This window comes from Scyliorhinus torazame, chromosome 10 (assembly GCF_047496885.1).
Source record: "Scyliorhinus torazame isolate Kashiwa2021f chromosome 10, sScyTor2.1, whole genome shotgun sequence".
NCBI classification, from domain to species: domain Eukaryota; kingdom Metazoa; phylum Chordata; class Chondrichthyes; order Carcharhiniformes; family Scyliorhinidae; genus Scyliorhinus; species Scyliorhinus torazame.
In genome coordinates, this window is record NC_092716.1 from 185,450,281 (window position 1) to 185,465,648 (window position 15,368).

The 15,368-nt window shown below is 55.5% G+C and overlaps 1 protein-coding gene across 2 annotated transcripts in view; it reads left to right on the top strand.

The window, feature by feature from the left end:
- LOC140384428 (deformed epidermal autoregulatory factor 1 homolog) overlaps positions 1-15,368 on the top strand; it is a 201,151-nt gene that overhangs the window by 151,419 nt on the left and 34,364 nt on the right. The window contains exon 13 of one of the 2 annotated variants that reach the window (XM_072466115.1): positions 4,034-4,123. The exons of the other annotated variant lie outside the window; for it this stretch is intronic. Within the exon in view, the coding sequence (XP_072322216.1) occupies positions 4,034-4,123 (90 nt within the window). The remainder of the gene's footprint in view (positions 1-4,033; positions 4,124-15,368) is intronic. 2 annotated transcript variants of the gene reach the window in all.

Genomic DNA, 15,368 nt, shown 5'->3' on the forward strand with positions numbered 1-15,368 from the left:
GGGGTAGTGGTGCCGGCCCCGGCGGGGTGTGTAGAGGGGGGGCGCTGGGGGGGCGCGTGCGGTAGGTGCCCACCAACGGGGAGTGGGGCCGGGAGGGGGGGTGTTGTAGTGGGTGCCGGGTCCTGCAGGGGAGCTGCGAGGTGCCAGCGGGTGCCAGATCCTGGTGGGAAACCGTATCTTGCCTGCCGTCGGCGGTCCTCCTGCGCGTTGGCGCACGTGCCGCGGGACAGGGCATCTGGGGGCTCGTTGAGCTCCCCTGGACGATACTTGATATCGTACGTGTAGGTGGAGAGTTCGATCCTCCACCTCAAAATTTTATTGTTTTTTATTTTGCCCTGTTGTGCGTTATTGAACATAAAGGCGACCGACTGTTGGTCGGTGACGAGGATGAACCTCCTACCGGCTAGGTAGTGCCTCCGGTGTTGCACAGCCTCCACAATGGCTTGTGCTTCCTTTTCGAGTGCAGAGTGTCGAATCTCGGAGGCGGTGAGGGTCTGGGAGAAGAACGCTACTGGTCTGCCTGCCTGGTTGAGGGTAGCAGCCAGGGCGATGTCTGACGCATCGCTCTCTACCTGGAAGGGCATAGTTTCATCCATCGCGCACATAGCGGCCTTGGTGATATCGGCCTTGATGCGGTTGAAGGCCAATCGAGCCTCAGCCGACGGGGGAAATATCGTGGTCTTTATGAGTGGGCGGGCTTTGTCCGCATATTTGGGGACCCACTGGGCATAATAGGAGAAGTGCCCCAAGCACCGTTTGAGGGCCTTGAGGCTGCGGGGAAGGGGGAGTTCCTTTAGGGGGCGCATGCGGTCGGGGTCGGGACCTAGGACCCTGTTTTCCACGACATAGCCGAGGATGGCTAGCCGGGTTGTGTGGAAAACGCATTTTTTCTTGTTATAGGTCAGGTTAAGGGCTCGGGCGGTCTGGAGCAACTTTTCGAGATTTGCGTCATGGTCCTGCTGGTCATGGCCGCAGATGGTGACATTGTCCAAGTACGGGTATGTAGCCCGCAAACCGTACTGGTCCACCATTTGGTCCATCGCCCTTTGAAAGACGGACACCCCATTTGTGACGCTGAAGGGGACCCTGGGGAAGTGGAAGAGCTTCCACTTCGAAGGCAGCATAGGGATGGTCTTTTCGTCGGATGGGGAGCTGGTGGTAGGCGGATTTGAGGTCGACTGTGGAAAATACTCGGTATCGGGCGATCCGATTTACCATTTCTGCTATGCGAGGAAGGGGGTACGCAACAAGCTGCGTGAAGTGGTTTATGGTCTGGCTATAATCCACGACCATCCGTTTCTTATCCCCGGACCGGACTACCACCACTTGTGCTCTCCAGGGGCTGTTGCTAGCCTCAATGACCCCCTCTGCCAGTAAACGCTGGACCTCTGACTTGATAAAAGTCATGTCTTGGGCACTGTACCGCCGGCTCCTGGTGGCGACGGGCTTACAGTTGGGAGTGAGGTTCGTGAATAGCGAGGGGGGTGCGACTTTCAGTGTCGCAAGGCTGCATACCGTGAGGGGGGGGAGGCAAGGGTCCACCGAACTTCAGTGTCAGGCTTCGGTGGCGGCACTGGAAATCCAGTCCGTGCAGTAGGGGGGCGCAGAGGTGGGGGAGGATATAAAGATTGAAACGGGTGTATTCGGCGCCCTGGATCGAGAGATCCGCAATACAGTACCCCTTGATTTGTACGGAGTGGGACCTGGATGCGAGGGCTATGGTTTGGGACGCGGGATGGGTGCGCAAGGAACAGTGCCTTACTGTTTCTGGATGAATAAAGCTCTCCGTGCTCCCGGAGTCGAAGAGGCATGAAGTGTCGCGCCCGTTGACTTGGACCTTCATCATCGAGTTCTGCAGATATTTTGGCCGAGTTTCTTCGAGGGTGATCGCTCCCACTCGCCGCGGGTAGTCCGAGCCCTCAGCCGAGTCGGACTTGTAAAATGGCCGCTGCCGTCCGTCGCATGTGTTGGGTCGAGAAGATGGCTGCCAGCAAGATGGCCGCTCCCATGATTCGCACGAAGCGGATGACGCGTCAGAAGGGGGCGTGTCGGGTCGGTGCGCAGCCGCATTGCGAGGCCTGCGGGCCTGGGAGCCTGATTTTCGGGCCGGCTGTTCTTTGTTTTTCTGGCCCCTGGGCCTGGCCAGGCAGACCCTCGCAAAATGCCCCCTCTTCCTGCAGTCGCTGCAGATAGCGGAGCAGGCTGGGCAGCGTGGGCGTGGATGCTAAGAACTAGCCTGGTGCCGTGACAAGTGCTAACTGGGTGCCGCCCACAAGGCAGCCCCTTATATATGACTCCCAGGTGGATGGAGCTGGAGGCGGAGTCCCCCAGGGTTCCAAGCCCGGTCTTAAAGGGGACATCACCTTACATGATGATAAGGGTACAGTAATACAGTAACCATTCATCACATTGTGCCTCGTGTGGTAAGGTGGCAGTCTTAAGAGCACGTTATCATGGAGTCTTGCTACTCCTCTGGAATTTACACCTAGCACTGACAAATTACATGTACGTCTTATTACCCTCTCAATCTTCTTCTCAAGATGGCTGAATGTGTCTCCCTTTCTAGCTGGGTCCTGGTCACATGACCTTGCTCTGGAGACCGCATGGTGTGTCTGTACCACCACCTGCTGGTTGGAGGTCACACTCCATTCAACTATGATATAGCTCATAGGCATATCACCCTTAGTATCTCAGCTTATAAAATATAGCCCTCTGTCAGCTACTGATAACAACCTTGGCCTTCCAGTGCTGTCTGGTTTACTTTGAAAGTTTATTTCAGTTAATTACAGGAAACAATCTGATACCAAGCTATCACTAACTCACCGTTAACTTCTGGTCAATGTTAGTCCAGTGAAACTTGTGTTTTATGGTGCCTTTTACAAACTCAGGATGACCCAAAGTGCTTTATAGCCAATGAAGTTTAGTCACTGTTTTAATGTAGGAAATGCAGCAGCAATGAAATAATTGATAAAACATATGTTGTATTAATTTTGATTGAGGAATAATACACTGGGAAAAACACCCTGCTCTTTTTTTGTATAGTGCTGTGGGATCTTTTACGTGTACATGAGAAAACAGACTGGATTTAAGATCTCATTCCAAAAGATGACATTGCAGCACTCTCAGTATTGTACCTTCAGACAGTGAAGCACTCCCACACTTTGATTCTCCCAACCTGTGTTTGGCTTATCCCACTCTGCCTTCCTTCCCACCCTGGGGTCAGCTCCTCCCCCCCCCCGGGCACATCAATGACTTTCCCTCCATGGATGAAAGTCCAGCCAGCGGTCACTTGCTGTGGGAACTCACATACAGAAAGTGACTACCCGGGTGGGAGTGCTACGGGATGGAGGTGGCAAACACCAACAGCTTATTGCCCTGGATGTGTTCATACCCTCAGCAGAGGTTATGAATGGAGGCGAAACAAAAGCAGGGGTCAGCCAGTGCTAAACTATACTTCCATTGCGAGTTGTTGACAAGATATCCGCTCAATTAACATATCTACAGCCCTTAAACAGGCATCTTGAAATCGCCCTTTCAATTTTTTATTCAGTTTTCGAAAAGTAAGAGGAAGCGAGGGACCCACATCTTTGGAAAGAAATAGAAAGATGAGTTGATGAGGTTTGGTGGAGTAGAGGTAGTGGAGCTCATGTGGAGCATAAACACTGGCACAGACCAGTTAGCCCAAACAATCTGTTTCTGTGCTGTTAATTCTGTGTAATGCTTTGTAAAACCTACTTTGTTATTGTGGAGCATTTGGCAAAGTAGGCGTCTGTAAATTTGTAACACAGAATCCATGTCATTCTGTTCACTCCTAAGTACTTGCTGGTGTGTAAATAGTTGGCCGTGGTTGTTGCCCATTTGCTGAAGATACTAGCTTGGTTTCCATGGTTTGTATATCTTGCACTGTGCAGTCCGTTTAATTTTTGAAAAAGCATTTTTGCCAAATTCAGATAATGGTTTGTACCAAGTGTAAAAAACAAAGCTTCCCTGGAACATCTGTAACTCATCTTTTTCCTAACCACAACTTTTATAGCAAACCTGTGTGAACTGTGGGCGTGAAGCAATGAATGAATGCACCGGATGTCACAAGGTTCATTACTGTTCAACATTCTGTCAGCGAAAGGTGAGAAAGAAAGAATTTCCATTTCTATAACACATTTTACAAACTCAAGATGTCCCAAAGCATTTTGCAGCCAATTAAATACTTTTGAATTGTAGTCACTGTTGCAATGTAGGAACCTTGATAGCCAATTTGCCCACAGCCAGCTCCCACAAATAAAAAGATGATGATGACTGGATAATCTGTTTCTAGTGATGTTGATGAAATACTTGCCTCAGAACAGTGGGGAAAATTCCCTTCCTTTTTTTCAAATAATGCTGAGATCTTATAAATCCAGCTAAGAGAATAGACGAGACAACAGTTTAATATCTTGTCAGATAGGAAACGTATCCAAAAGTGCCGCGCTACCTCAACACTGCCCCCTGATGGTGTGCCACTCCCCAGGACTATTCCTCTGAAATGGCAATGCTCGCTCAGTACTGCCCCGAATAGGGCAGTACATCCACATTCCTGCTCCCCCGACAGGACAGTACATCCTCAACACTGACCATCCCTGATCCTGCCTTGGCTGACAGTGCAACACTCCCTCAGCACTGCCACTCCGATGGTGCAGCACTCCCTCAGCATTGCCATTCTGACGATGCAGCACTCCCTCAGCACTACCGCTCTGATGGTGCAGCACTCGCTCAGCACTGCTGCTCTGACAGTGCAGCACTCCCTCAGCACTGCTGCTCTGATGGTGCAGCACTCCCTCAGAACTGTCGCTCTCATGGTGCAGCACTCCCTCAGAACTGTCGCTCTCATGGTGCAGCACTCCCTCAGCACGGCGACTCTCATGGTGCAGCACTCCCTCAGCACTGCCGCTCTGAGGACGCAGCACTCCCAGAGCATTGCCATTCTGATGGTGCAGAACCTCCTCAGCATTGCCGCTCTGATGCAGCACACCCCCAGCACTGCCACTCTGAGGACGCAGCACTCCATCAGCATTGCCATTCTGATGGTGCAGCACTCCCTCAGTACTGCCGCTCTAATGCAGCACACCCTCAGCACTGCCACTCTGATGCTGCAGCACTCTCTCAGCACTGCCACTCTGATGATGCAGCACTCCCTCAGTACTGTCGCTCTGATGATGCAGCACTCCCTCAGCACTGCCACTCTGATGGTGTAGCACTCCCTCAGCACTGCCACTCTGATGGTGCAGCACTCACTCAGCATTGTCGCTCTATGGTGCAGCACTCCCTCAGCAATGCCGCTCTGATGATGCAGCACTCCCTCAGCACTGCCCCTCAGAGCGGCAGTGCTGAGGGAGTGCTGCACCATCATAGTGGAGTGCTGCATCATCAGGGAGGGAGTGCTGAAAATGATGCACCATCAGAGCGGCAGTGCTGAGGGAGTGCTGCATCATCAGAGTGGCAGTGCTGAGGGAGTGCTGCACCATCAGAGCGGCAGTGTTGAGAGAGTGCTGCATCATCAGAGTAGCAGTGCTGAGGGAGAGCTGCATCATCAGAGTGGCAGTGCTGAGGGAGTGCTGCACCATCAGAGCAGCATTGCTGAGGGAGTGCTGCACCATCAGAGCGGCAGTGCTGAGGGGGTGCTGCATCATCAGAGAGGCAGTGCTGAAAATGAAGCACCATCCCCTCAGCAATGCCACTCTGATGGTGCAGCACTCCCTCATCAATGCTGCTCTGATGGTGCAGCACTCCCTCAGCACTGCCACTCTGATGATGCAGCTCTCCCTCAGCATTGTCAATCTGATGATGCAGCACTCCCTCAGCACTGCCAGTCTTATGGTGCAGCACTCCCTCAGCACTGCCATTCTGAAGGTGCAGCACTCACTCAGCATTGCCACTCTGATGGTGCAGCACTCCCTCACCACTGTTGCTCTGAGGACGCAGCACTCCCTCAACATTGCCGCTCTGATGATGCAGAACCCACTCAGCACTGCCGTTCTGATGGTGCATAATTTTCAGCACTGCCTCTCTGATGATGCAGCACTCCACTCTGATGATGCAGCACATACTCAGCACTGCCTCGCTGATGGTGCAGCACTCACTCCGCACTGCCACTCCGATGGTGCAGCACTCCCTCAGCACTGCCACTCTGATGATGCAGCACTCCCTCAGCACTGCCACTCTGATGGTGTAGCACTCTTTCAGCACTGCCACTCTGATGATGCAGCACTCCCTCAGCACTGCCACTCTGATGGTGCAGCACTCTCTCAGCACTGCCACGCTGATGGTGCAGAACCCCCTCAGCACTGCCACTCTGATGGTGCAGCACTCCCTCAGCACTGCCACTCTGATGGTGCAGCACTCTCTCAGCACTGCCACGCTGATGGTGCAGAACCCCCTCAGCACTGCCACTCTGATGGTGCAGCACTCCCTCAGCACTGCCACTCTGATGGTGCAGAACCCCCTCAGCACTGCCACTCTGATGGTGCATCACTTTCAGCACTGCGTCTCTGATGATGCAGCACCCCTTCAGCACTCCACTCTGATGAGGCAGCACTCACTCAACACTGCTGCTCTGATGGTGCAGTACTCCCTCAGCATTTTTGCTCTGATGATGCAGATCCCCATCAGCACTGCCACTCTGATGGTGCAGCACTCCCTCAGCACTGCCACTCTGATGGTGCAGAACCCCCTCAACAGTGCAGCTCTGATGATGCAGCACCCCCTCAGCACTGCCACTCTGATGATGCAGGACTCCCTCAGCGCTGCCACTCTGATGGTGCAGAACCCCCTCAACACTGCCGCTCTGTTGATGCAGCACCCCCTCAGCACTGCTGTTCTGATGGTGCAGAATCCCCTCAGCACTGTTGCTCTGTGGACACAGCACTCCCTGAGCACTGCTGTTCTGATGGTGCAGAACCCCCTCAGCTCTGTTGCTCTCTGGACACAGCACTCCCTCAGCACTTCCATTCTGATGGTGCAGCACTCCCTCACAACTGCCACTCTGGTGCAGCACTCCCTCAGCACTGCCCCTCAGAGCGGCAGTGCTGAGGGAGTGCAGCACCATCATAGTGGAGTGCTGCATCATCAGAGAGGGAGTGCTGAAAATGATGCACCATCAGAGCGGCAGTGCTGAGGGAGTGCTGCATCATCAGAGTGGCAGTGCTGAGGGAGTGCTGCACCATCAGAGCGGCAGTGTTGAGAGAGTGCTGCATCATCAGAGTGGCAGTGCTGAGGGAGAGCTGCATCATCAGAGTGGCAGTGCTGAGGGAGTGCTGCACCATCAGAGCAGCATTGCTGAGGGAGTGCTGCACCATCAGAGCGGCAGTGCTGAGGGGGTGCTGCATCATTAGAGAGGCAGTGCTGAAAATGATGCACCATCCCCTCAGCAATGCCACTCTGATGGTGCAGCACTCCCTCATCAATGCTGCTCTGATGGTGCAGCACTCCCTCAGCACTGCCACTCTGATGATGAAGCTCTCCCTCAGCATTGTCAATCTGATGATGCAGCACTCCCTCAGATCTGCCAGTCTTATGGTGCAGCACTCCCTCAGCACTACCATTCTGAAGGTGCAGCACTCACTCAGCATTGCCACTCTGATGGTGCAGCACTCCCTCAGCACTGCCGCTCTGATGATGCAGAACCCACTCAGCACTGCCGTTCTGATGGTGTAATAATTTTCAGCACTGCCTCTCTGATGATGCAGCACTCCACTCTGTTGATGCAGCACATACTCAGCACTGCCTCTCTGATGGTGCAGCACTCACTCCACACTGCCACTCTGATGGTGCAGCACACACTCAGCACTGCCGCTCTGATGGTGCAGCACTCGCTCAGTACTGCCACTCTGATGGTGCAGCACACACTCAGCACTGCCGCTCTGATCGTGCAGAGCCCCCTCAGCACTGCCACTCTGATAGTGCAGAACCCCCTCAGCACTGTTGCTCTGTGGACACAGCACTCTCTGAGGACTGCTGCTCTGATGATGCAACACCCCCTCAGCACTGCCACTCTGATTATGCAGCATTCCCTCAGCACGGCCACTCTGATAATGCAGCACTCCCCTCAGCACTCTCAATCTGATGGTGCAGCACACACTCAGCACTGCCACTCTGATCATGCAGCACTCCCTCAGCACTGCCACTCTGATGATGCAGCACCCGCCCAGCACTGCCACTCTGGTGCAGCACTCTCTCAGCACTGCCACTCTGATGATGCAGCACCCCCCCAGCACTGCCACTCTGATGATGCAGCACTCTCTCAGCATTGTCGCTCTATGGTGCAGCACTCCCTCAGCAATGCCGCTCTGATGATGCAGCACTCCCTCAGCACTGCCCCTCAGAGCGGCAGTGCTGCACCATCATAGTGGAGTGCTGCATCATCAGGGAGGGAGTGCTGAAAATGATGCATCATCAGAGTGGCAGTGCTGAGGGAGTGCTGCACCATCAGAGCAGCATTGCTGAGGGAGTGCTGCACCATCAGAGCGGCAGTGCTGAGGGGGTGCTGCATCATCAGAGAGGCAGTGCTGAAAATGATGCACCATCCCCTCAGCAATGCCACTCTGATGGTGCAGCACTCCCTCATCAATGCTGCTCTGATGGTGCAGCACTCCCTCAGCACTGCCACTCTGATGATGCAGCTCTCCCTCAGCATTGTCAATCTGATGATGCAGCACTCCCTCAGCACTGCCAGTCTTATGGTGCAGCACTCCCTCAGCACTGCCATTCTGAAGGTGCAGCACTCACTCAGCATTGCCACTCTGATGGTGCAGCACTCCCTCACCACTGTTGCTCTGAGGACGCAGCACTCCCTCAACATTGCCGCTCTGATGATGCAGAACCCACTCAGCACTGCCGTTCTGATGGTGCATAATTTTCAGCACTGCCTCTCTGATGATGCAGCACTCCACTCTGATGATGCAGCACATACTCAGCACTGCCTCGCTGATGGTGCAGCACTCACTCCGCACTGCCACTCCGATGGTGCAGCACTCCCTCAGCACTGCCACTCTGATGATGCAGCACTCCCTCAGCACTGCCACTCTGATGGTGTAGCACTCTCTCAGCACTGCCACTCTGATGATGCAGCACTCCCTCAGCACTGCCACTCTGATGGTGCAGCACTCTCTCAGCACTGCCACGCTGATGGTGCAGAACCCCCTCAGCACTGCCACTCTGATGGTGCAGCACTCCCTCAGCACTGCCACTCTGATGGTGCAGAACCCCCTCAGCACTGCCACTCTGATGGTGCATCACTTTCAGCACTGCGTCTCTGATGATGCAGCACCCCTTCAGCACTCCACTCTGATGAGGCAGCACTCACTCAACACTGCTGCTCTGATGGTGCAGTACTCCCTCAGCATTTTTGCTCTGATGATGCAGATCCCCATCAGCACTGCCACTCTGATGGTGCAGCACTCCCTCAGCACTGCCACTCTGATGGTGCAGAACCCCCTCAACAGTGCAGCTCTGATGATGCAGCACCCCCTCAGCACTGCCACTCTGATGATGCAGGACTCCCTCAGCGCTGCCACTCTGATGGTGCAGAACCCCCTCAACACTGCCGCTCTGTTGATGCAGCACCCCCTCAGCACTGCTGTTCTGATGGTGCAGAATCCCCTCAGCACTGTTGCTCTGTGGACACAGCACTCCCTGAGCACTGCTGTTCTGATGGTGCAGAACCCCCTCAGCTCTGTTGCTCTCTGGACACAGCACTCCCTCAGCACTTCCATTCTGATGGTGCAGCACTCCCTCACAACTGCCACTCTGGTGCAGCACTCCCTCAGCACTGCCCCTCAGAGCGGCAGTGCTGAGGGAGTGCTGCACCATCATAGTGGAGTGCTGAAAATGATGCACCATCAGAGCGGCAGTGCTGAGGGAATGCTGCATCATCAGAGTGGCAGTGCTGAGGGAGTGCTGCACCATCAGAGCGGCAGTGTTGAGAGAGTGCTGCATCATCAGAGTGGCAGTGCTGAGGGAGAGCTGCATCATCAGAGTGGCAGTGCTGAGGGAGTGCTGCACCATCAGAGCAGCATTGCTGAGGGAGTGCTGCACCATCAGAGCGGCAGTGCTGAGGGGGTGCTGCATCATCAGAGAGGCAGTGCTGAAAATGATGCACCATCCCCTCAGCAATGCCACTCTGATGGTGCAGCACTCCCTCATCAATGCTGCTCTGATGGTGCAGCACTCCCTCAGCACTGCCACTCTGATGATGAAGCTCTCCCTCAGCATTGTCAATCTGATGATGCAGCACTCCCTCAGCACTGCCAGTCTTATGGTGCAGCACTCCCTCAGCACTACCATTCTGAAGGTGCAGCACTCACTCAGCATTGCCACTCTGATGGTGCAGCACTCCCTCACCACTGTTGCTCTGAGGACGCAGCACTCCCTCAACATTGCCGCTCTGATGATGCAGAACCCACTCAGCACTGCCGTTCTGATGGTGTAATAATTTTCAGCACTGCCTCTCTGATGATGTAGCACTCCACTCTGTTGATGCAGCACATACTCAGCACTGCCTCTCTGATGGTGCAGCACTCACTCCACACTGCCACTCTGATGGTGCAGCACACACTCAGCACTGCCGCTCTGATGGTGCAGCACTCGCTCAGTACTGCCACTCTGATGGTGCAGCACACACTCAGCACTGCCGCTCTGATCGTGCAGAGCCCCCTCAGCACTGCCACTCTGATAGTGCAGAACCCCCTCAGCACTGTTGCTCTGTGGACACAGTACTCTCTGAGCACTGCTGCTCTGATGATGCAACACCCCCTCAGCACTGCCACTCTGATTATGCAGCATTCCCTCAGCACGGCCACTCTGATAATGCAGCACTCCCCTCAGCACTCTCAATCTGATGGTGCAGCACACACTCAGCACTGCCACTCTGATCATGCAGCACTCCCTCAGCACTGCCACTCTGATGATGCAGCACCCGCCCAGCACTGCCACTCTGGTGCAGCACTCTCTCAGCACTGCCACTCTGATGATGCAGCACCCCCCCAGCACTGCCACTCTGATGATGCAGCACTCTCTCAGCACTGCCACTCTGATGGTGCAACACACACTCAGCACTGCCACTCTGATGGTGCAGCACTCTCTCAGCACTGCCACTCTGATGGTGCAGCACTCTCTCAGCACTGCCACTCTGATGGTGCAGCATACACTCAGCACTGCTGTTCTGATGGTGCATGACTTTCAGCACTGCGTCTCTGATGATGCAGCACCCCCTCAGCACTGCCACTCTGATGATGCAGCACTCCCTCAGCACTGCCACTCTGATGGTGCAGAACCCTCTCAACACTGCAGCTCTGATGATGCAGCATCCCCTCAGCACTGCCACTCTGATGATGCAGGACTCCCTCAGCACTGCCACTCTGATGGTGCAGAACCCCCTCAACACTGCTGCTCTGTTGATGCAACACTCCCTCAACACTGCCATGCTGATGGTGCAGGACCCCCTCAGCACTGCCACTCTGATGATGCAGCACTCCCTCAGCACTGACACTCTGATGGTGCAGCATACACTCAGCACTGCCACTCTGATGGTGCAGCACCCCCTCAGGACTGCTGTTCTGATGGTGCAGAATCCCCTCAGCACTGTTGCTCTGTGGACACAGCACTCCCTGAGCACTGCTGTTCTGATGGTGCAGGACCCCCTCAGCACTGCCACTCTGATGATGCAGCACTCCCTCAGCACTGCCACTGTGATGGTGCAGCACTCCCTCAACACTGCCACTCTGATGGTGCAGCACTCCCTCAACACTGCTACTCTGGTGGTGCAGAACCCCCTCGGCGCTGCCACTCTGATGGTGCAGCACTCCCTCAGCACAGCCACTCTGATGATGCAGCACTCCCTCGGCACAGCTGTTCTGATGGTGCAGAACCCCCTCAGCACTGTTGCTCTGGGGACACAGCACTCACTGAGCACTGCTGCTCTGATGGTGCAGCTCTCCTTCAGCATTGCCAATCTGATGCTGCAGCACACACTCAGCACTGCCACTCTGATGGTGCAGCACTCCCTCAGCACTTCCACTCAGATGACGCAGCATACACTCAGCATTGCCACTCTATGCAGCACCCCCTCAGCACTGTCACTCTGATGATGCAGCACACACTCAGCACTGCCACTCTGATGGTGCAGCACTCCCTCAGCACTTCCACTCTGATGATGCAGCATACACTCAGCACTGCCACTCTGATGGTGCAGCACATACTCAGCATTGCCACTCTATGCAGCACCCCCTCAGCACTGCCTCTCTGATGGTGCAACACCCCCTCAACACTGCCGCTCTGATGATGCAGCACTCCCTTAGCATTGCCAGTCTGATGGTGCAACACCCCCTCAACACTGCCGCTCTGATGGTGCAGCAGCCCCCCCCCCCCCCCCAGCACTGTCACTCTGGTGCAGAACTCTCTCAGCGCTGACACTCTGATGGTGCAGCATTCCCTCAACACTGCCACTCTGATGGTACAGCACTCCCTCAGCATTGTCGCTCTGATGGTGCAGCACTCTCTCAGCACTGCCACTCTGATGGTGCAGCACACCCTCAGCACTGCCACTCTGATGGTGCAGCACTCTCTCAGCACTGCCACTCTGATGGTGCAGCACTCTCTCAGCACTGCCACTCTGATGGTGCAGCACTCCCTCAGCACTGTTGCTCTGAGGACACAGCACTCCCTCAACACTGCCGCTCTGATGATGCAGAACCCCCTCAGCACTGCCACTCTGATGGTGCAGAACCCCCTCAACATTGCCGCTCTGATGGGTCAGCACTCCCTCAGCACTGCCATTCTGATGGTGCAGGTCTCCCACAGCACTGCCACTCTGATGGTGCAGAACCCCCTCAACACTGCCGCTCTGATGGGTCAGCACTCCCTGAGCACTGCCATTCTGATGGTGCACCACTCCCTCAGCACTGCCACTCTGATGATGTAGCACCTCCTCAGCACTGCCACTCTGATGGTGCAGAACCCCCTCAGCACTGCCACTCTGGTGATGCAGCACTCCCTCAGCACTGCCACTCTGATGATGCAGCACACACTCAGCACTGCCACTCTGATGATGCAGCACTCCCTCAGCATTGCCACTATGATGTTGCAGCACCTCCCCAGCACTGCCACTCTGATGGTGCAGCACTCCCTCAGCACTGCCACTCTGATGATGCAGCACCCCCTCAGCACTGCCACTCTGATGGTGCAGTACTCTCTCAGCACTGCCATTCTGATGATGCAGCACCCCCTCAGCACTGCCACTCTGATGATGCAGCACCCCCTCAGCACTGCCACTCTGATGGTGCAACACTCCCTCAGCATTGCCACTCTGATGGTGCAGCACCCCCTCAGAACTGCCACTCTGATGATGCAGCTCTCTCTCAGCACTGCCGCTCTGATGGTGCAGCACTCCCTCAGCACTGCCACTCTGATGGTGCAGCACCCCCTCAGAACTGCCACTCTGATGATGCAGCACACACTCATCACTGCCACTCTGATGGTGCAGCACTCTCTCAGCATTGCCACTCTGTTGATGCAGCACATACTCAGCACACCCGCTCTGATGGTGCAGCACTCCCTCAGCACTGCCACTCTGATGGTGCAGCACTCTCTGAGCACTGCCACTCTGATGATGCTACACACCCTCAGCACTGCCACTCTGATGGTGCTACACACCCTCAGCACTGCCACTCTGATGGTGCAGCACACGCTCAGCACTGCCACTCTGATGGTGCAGCACACACTCAGCACTCCCTCAGAACTGCCGCTCTGCTGGTGCAGCACACACTCAGCACTGCCACTCTGATGGTGCAGAACCCCCTCAACACTGCCACTCTGATGGTGCAGAACCCCCTCAACACTGCCGCTCTGATGGTGCAGCACTCCCTCAGCATTGCCACTCTGATGATGCAGCTCCTCCCCAGCACTGCCACTCTGATGGTGCAGCACCCCCTCAGCACTGCCACTCTGACGATGCAGCACTCTCTCAGCACTGCCACTCTGATGGTGCAGAATTCTCTTAGCACTGCCACTCTCTCTGATGGTGCAGCACTCCCTCAGCACGGTTGCTCTGAGGACACGGCACTCCCTTAACACTGCCGCTCTGATAATGCAGAACCCCCTCAGCACTCCCACTCTTATGGTTCCGAACCCCCACAACACTGCCGCTCTGATGGGTCAGCACTCCCTCAGCACTGCCATTCTGATGGTGCAGGTCTCCCACAGCACTGCCACTCTGATGGTCCAGTACCCCCTCAACACTGCCGCTCTGATTGGTCAGCACTCCCTCAGCACTGCCATTCTGATGGTGCACCACTCCCTCAGCACTGCCACTCTGATGATGCAGCACCTCCCCAGCACTGCCACTCTGATGGTGCAGAACCCCCTCAGCACTGCCACTCTGGTGATGCAGCACTCCCTCAGCACTGCTGTTCTGATGGTGCAGAACCCCCTCAGCACTGCCACTCTGATGGTGCAGCACCCCCTCAGAACTGCTCTGTGGACACAGCACTCACTGAGCACTGCTGCTCTGATGATGCAGCTCTCCTTCAGCATTGCCAATCTGATGATGCAGCACACACTCAGCACTGCCACTCTGATGGTGCAGCACTCCCTCAGCACTTCCACTCAGATGACGCAGCATACACTCAGCATGGCCACTCTATGCAGCACCCCTCAGCACTGTCACTCTGATGATGCAGCACACACTCAGCACTGCCACTCTGATGGTGCAGCACTCCCTTAGCACTTCCACTCTGATGATGCAGCATACACTCAGCACTGCCACTTGATGGTGCAGCACATACTCAGCATTGCCACTCTCTGCAGCACCCCCTCAGCACTGCCTCTCTGATGGTGCAGCACTCCCTCAGCACTGCCATTCTGATGATGCAGCACTCCCTTAGCATTGCCACTCTGATGGTGCAACACCCCCTCAACACTGCCGCTCTGATGGTGCAGCAGCCCTCCCCCCCTCCCCCCCCCCCCCCAACTCTTCTCCCCCCCCCCCCAGCACTGTCACTCTGGTGCAGCACTCTCTCAGCGCTGACAATCTGATGGTGCAGCATTCCCTCAACACTGCCACTCTGATGGTACAGCACTCCCTCAGCATTGTCGCTCTGATGGTGCAGCACTCTCTCAGCACTGCCACTCTGATGGTGCAGCACACCCTCAGCACTGCCACTCTGATGGTGCAGCACTCCCACTCTGATGATGCAGCACTCCCTCAGCACTGCCACTCTGATGGTGCAGCACACACTCAGCACCGCCACTCCGATGGTGCAGCACCCCCTCAGCACTGCCACTCTGATGGTGCAGCACCCCCTCTGCACCGCCACTCCGATGGTGCAGCACTCTCTCAGCAC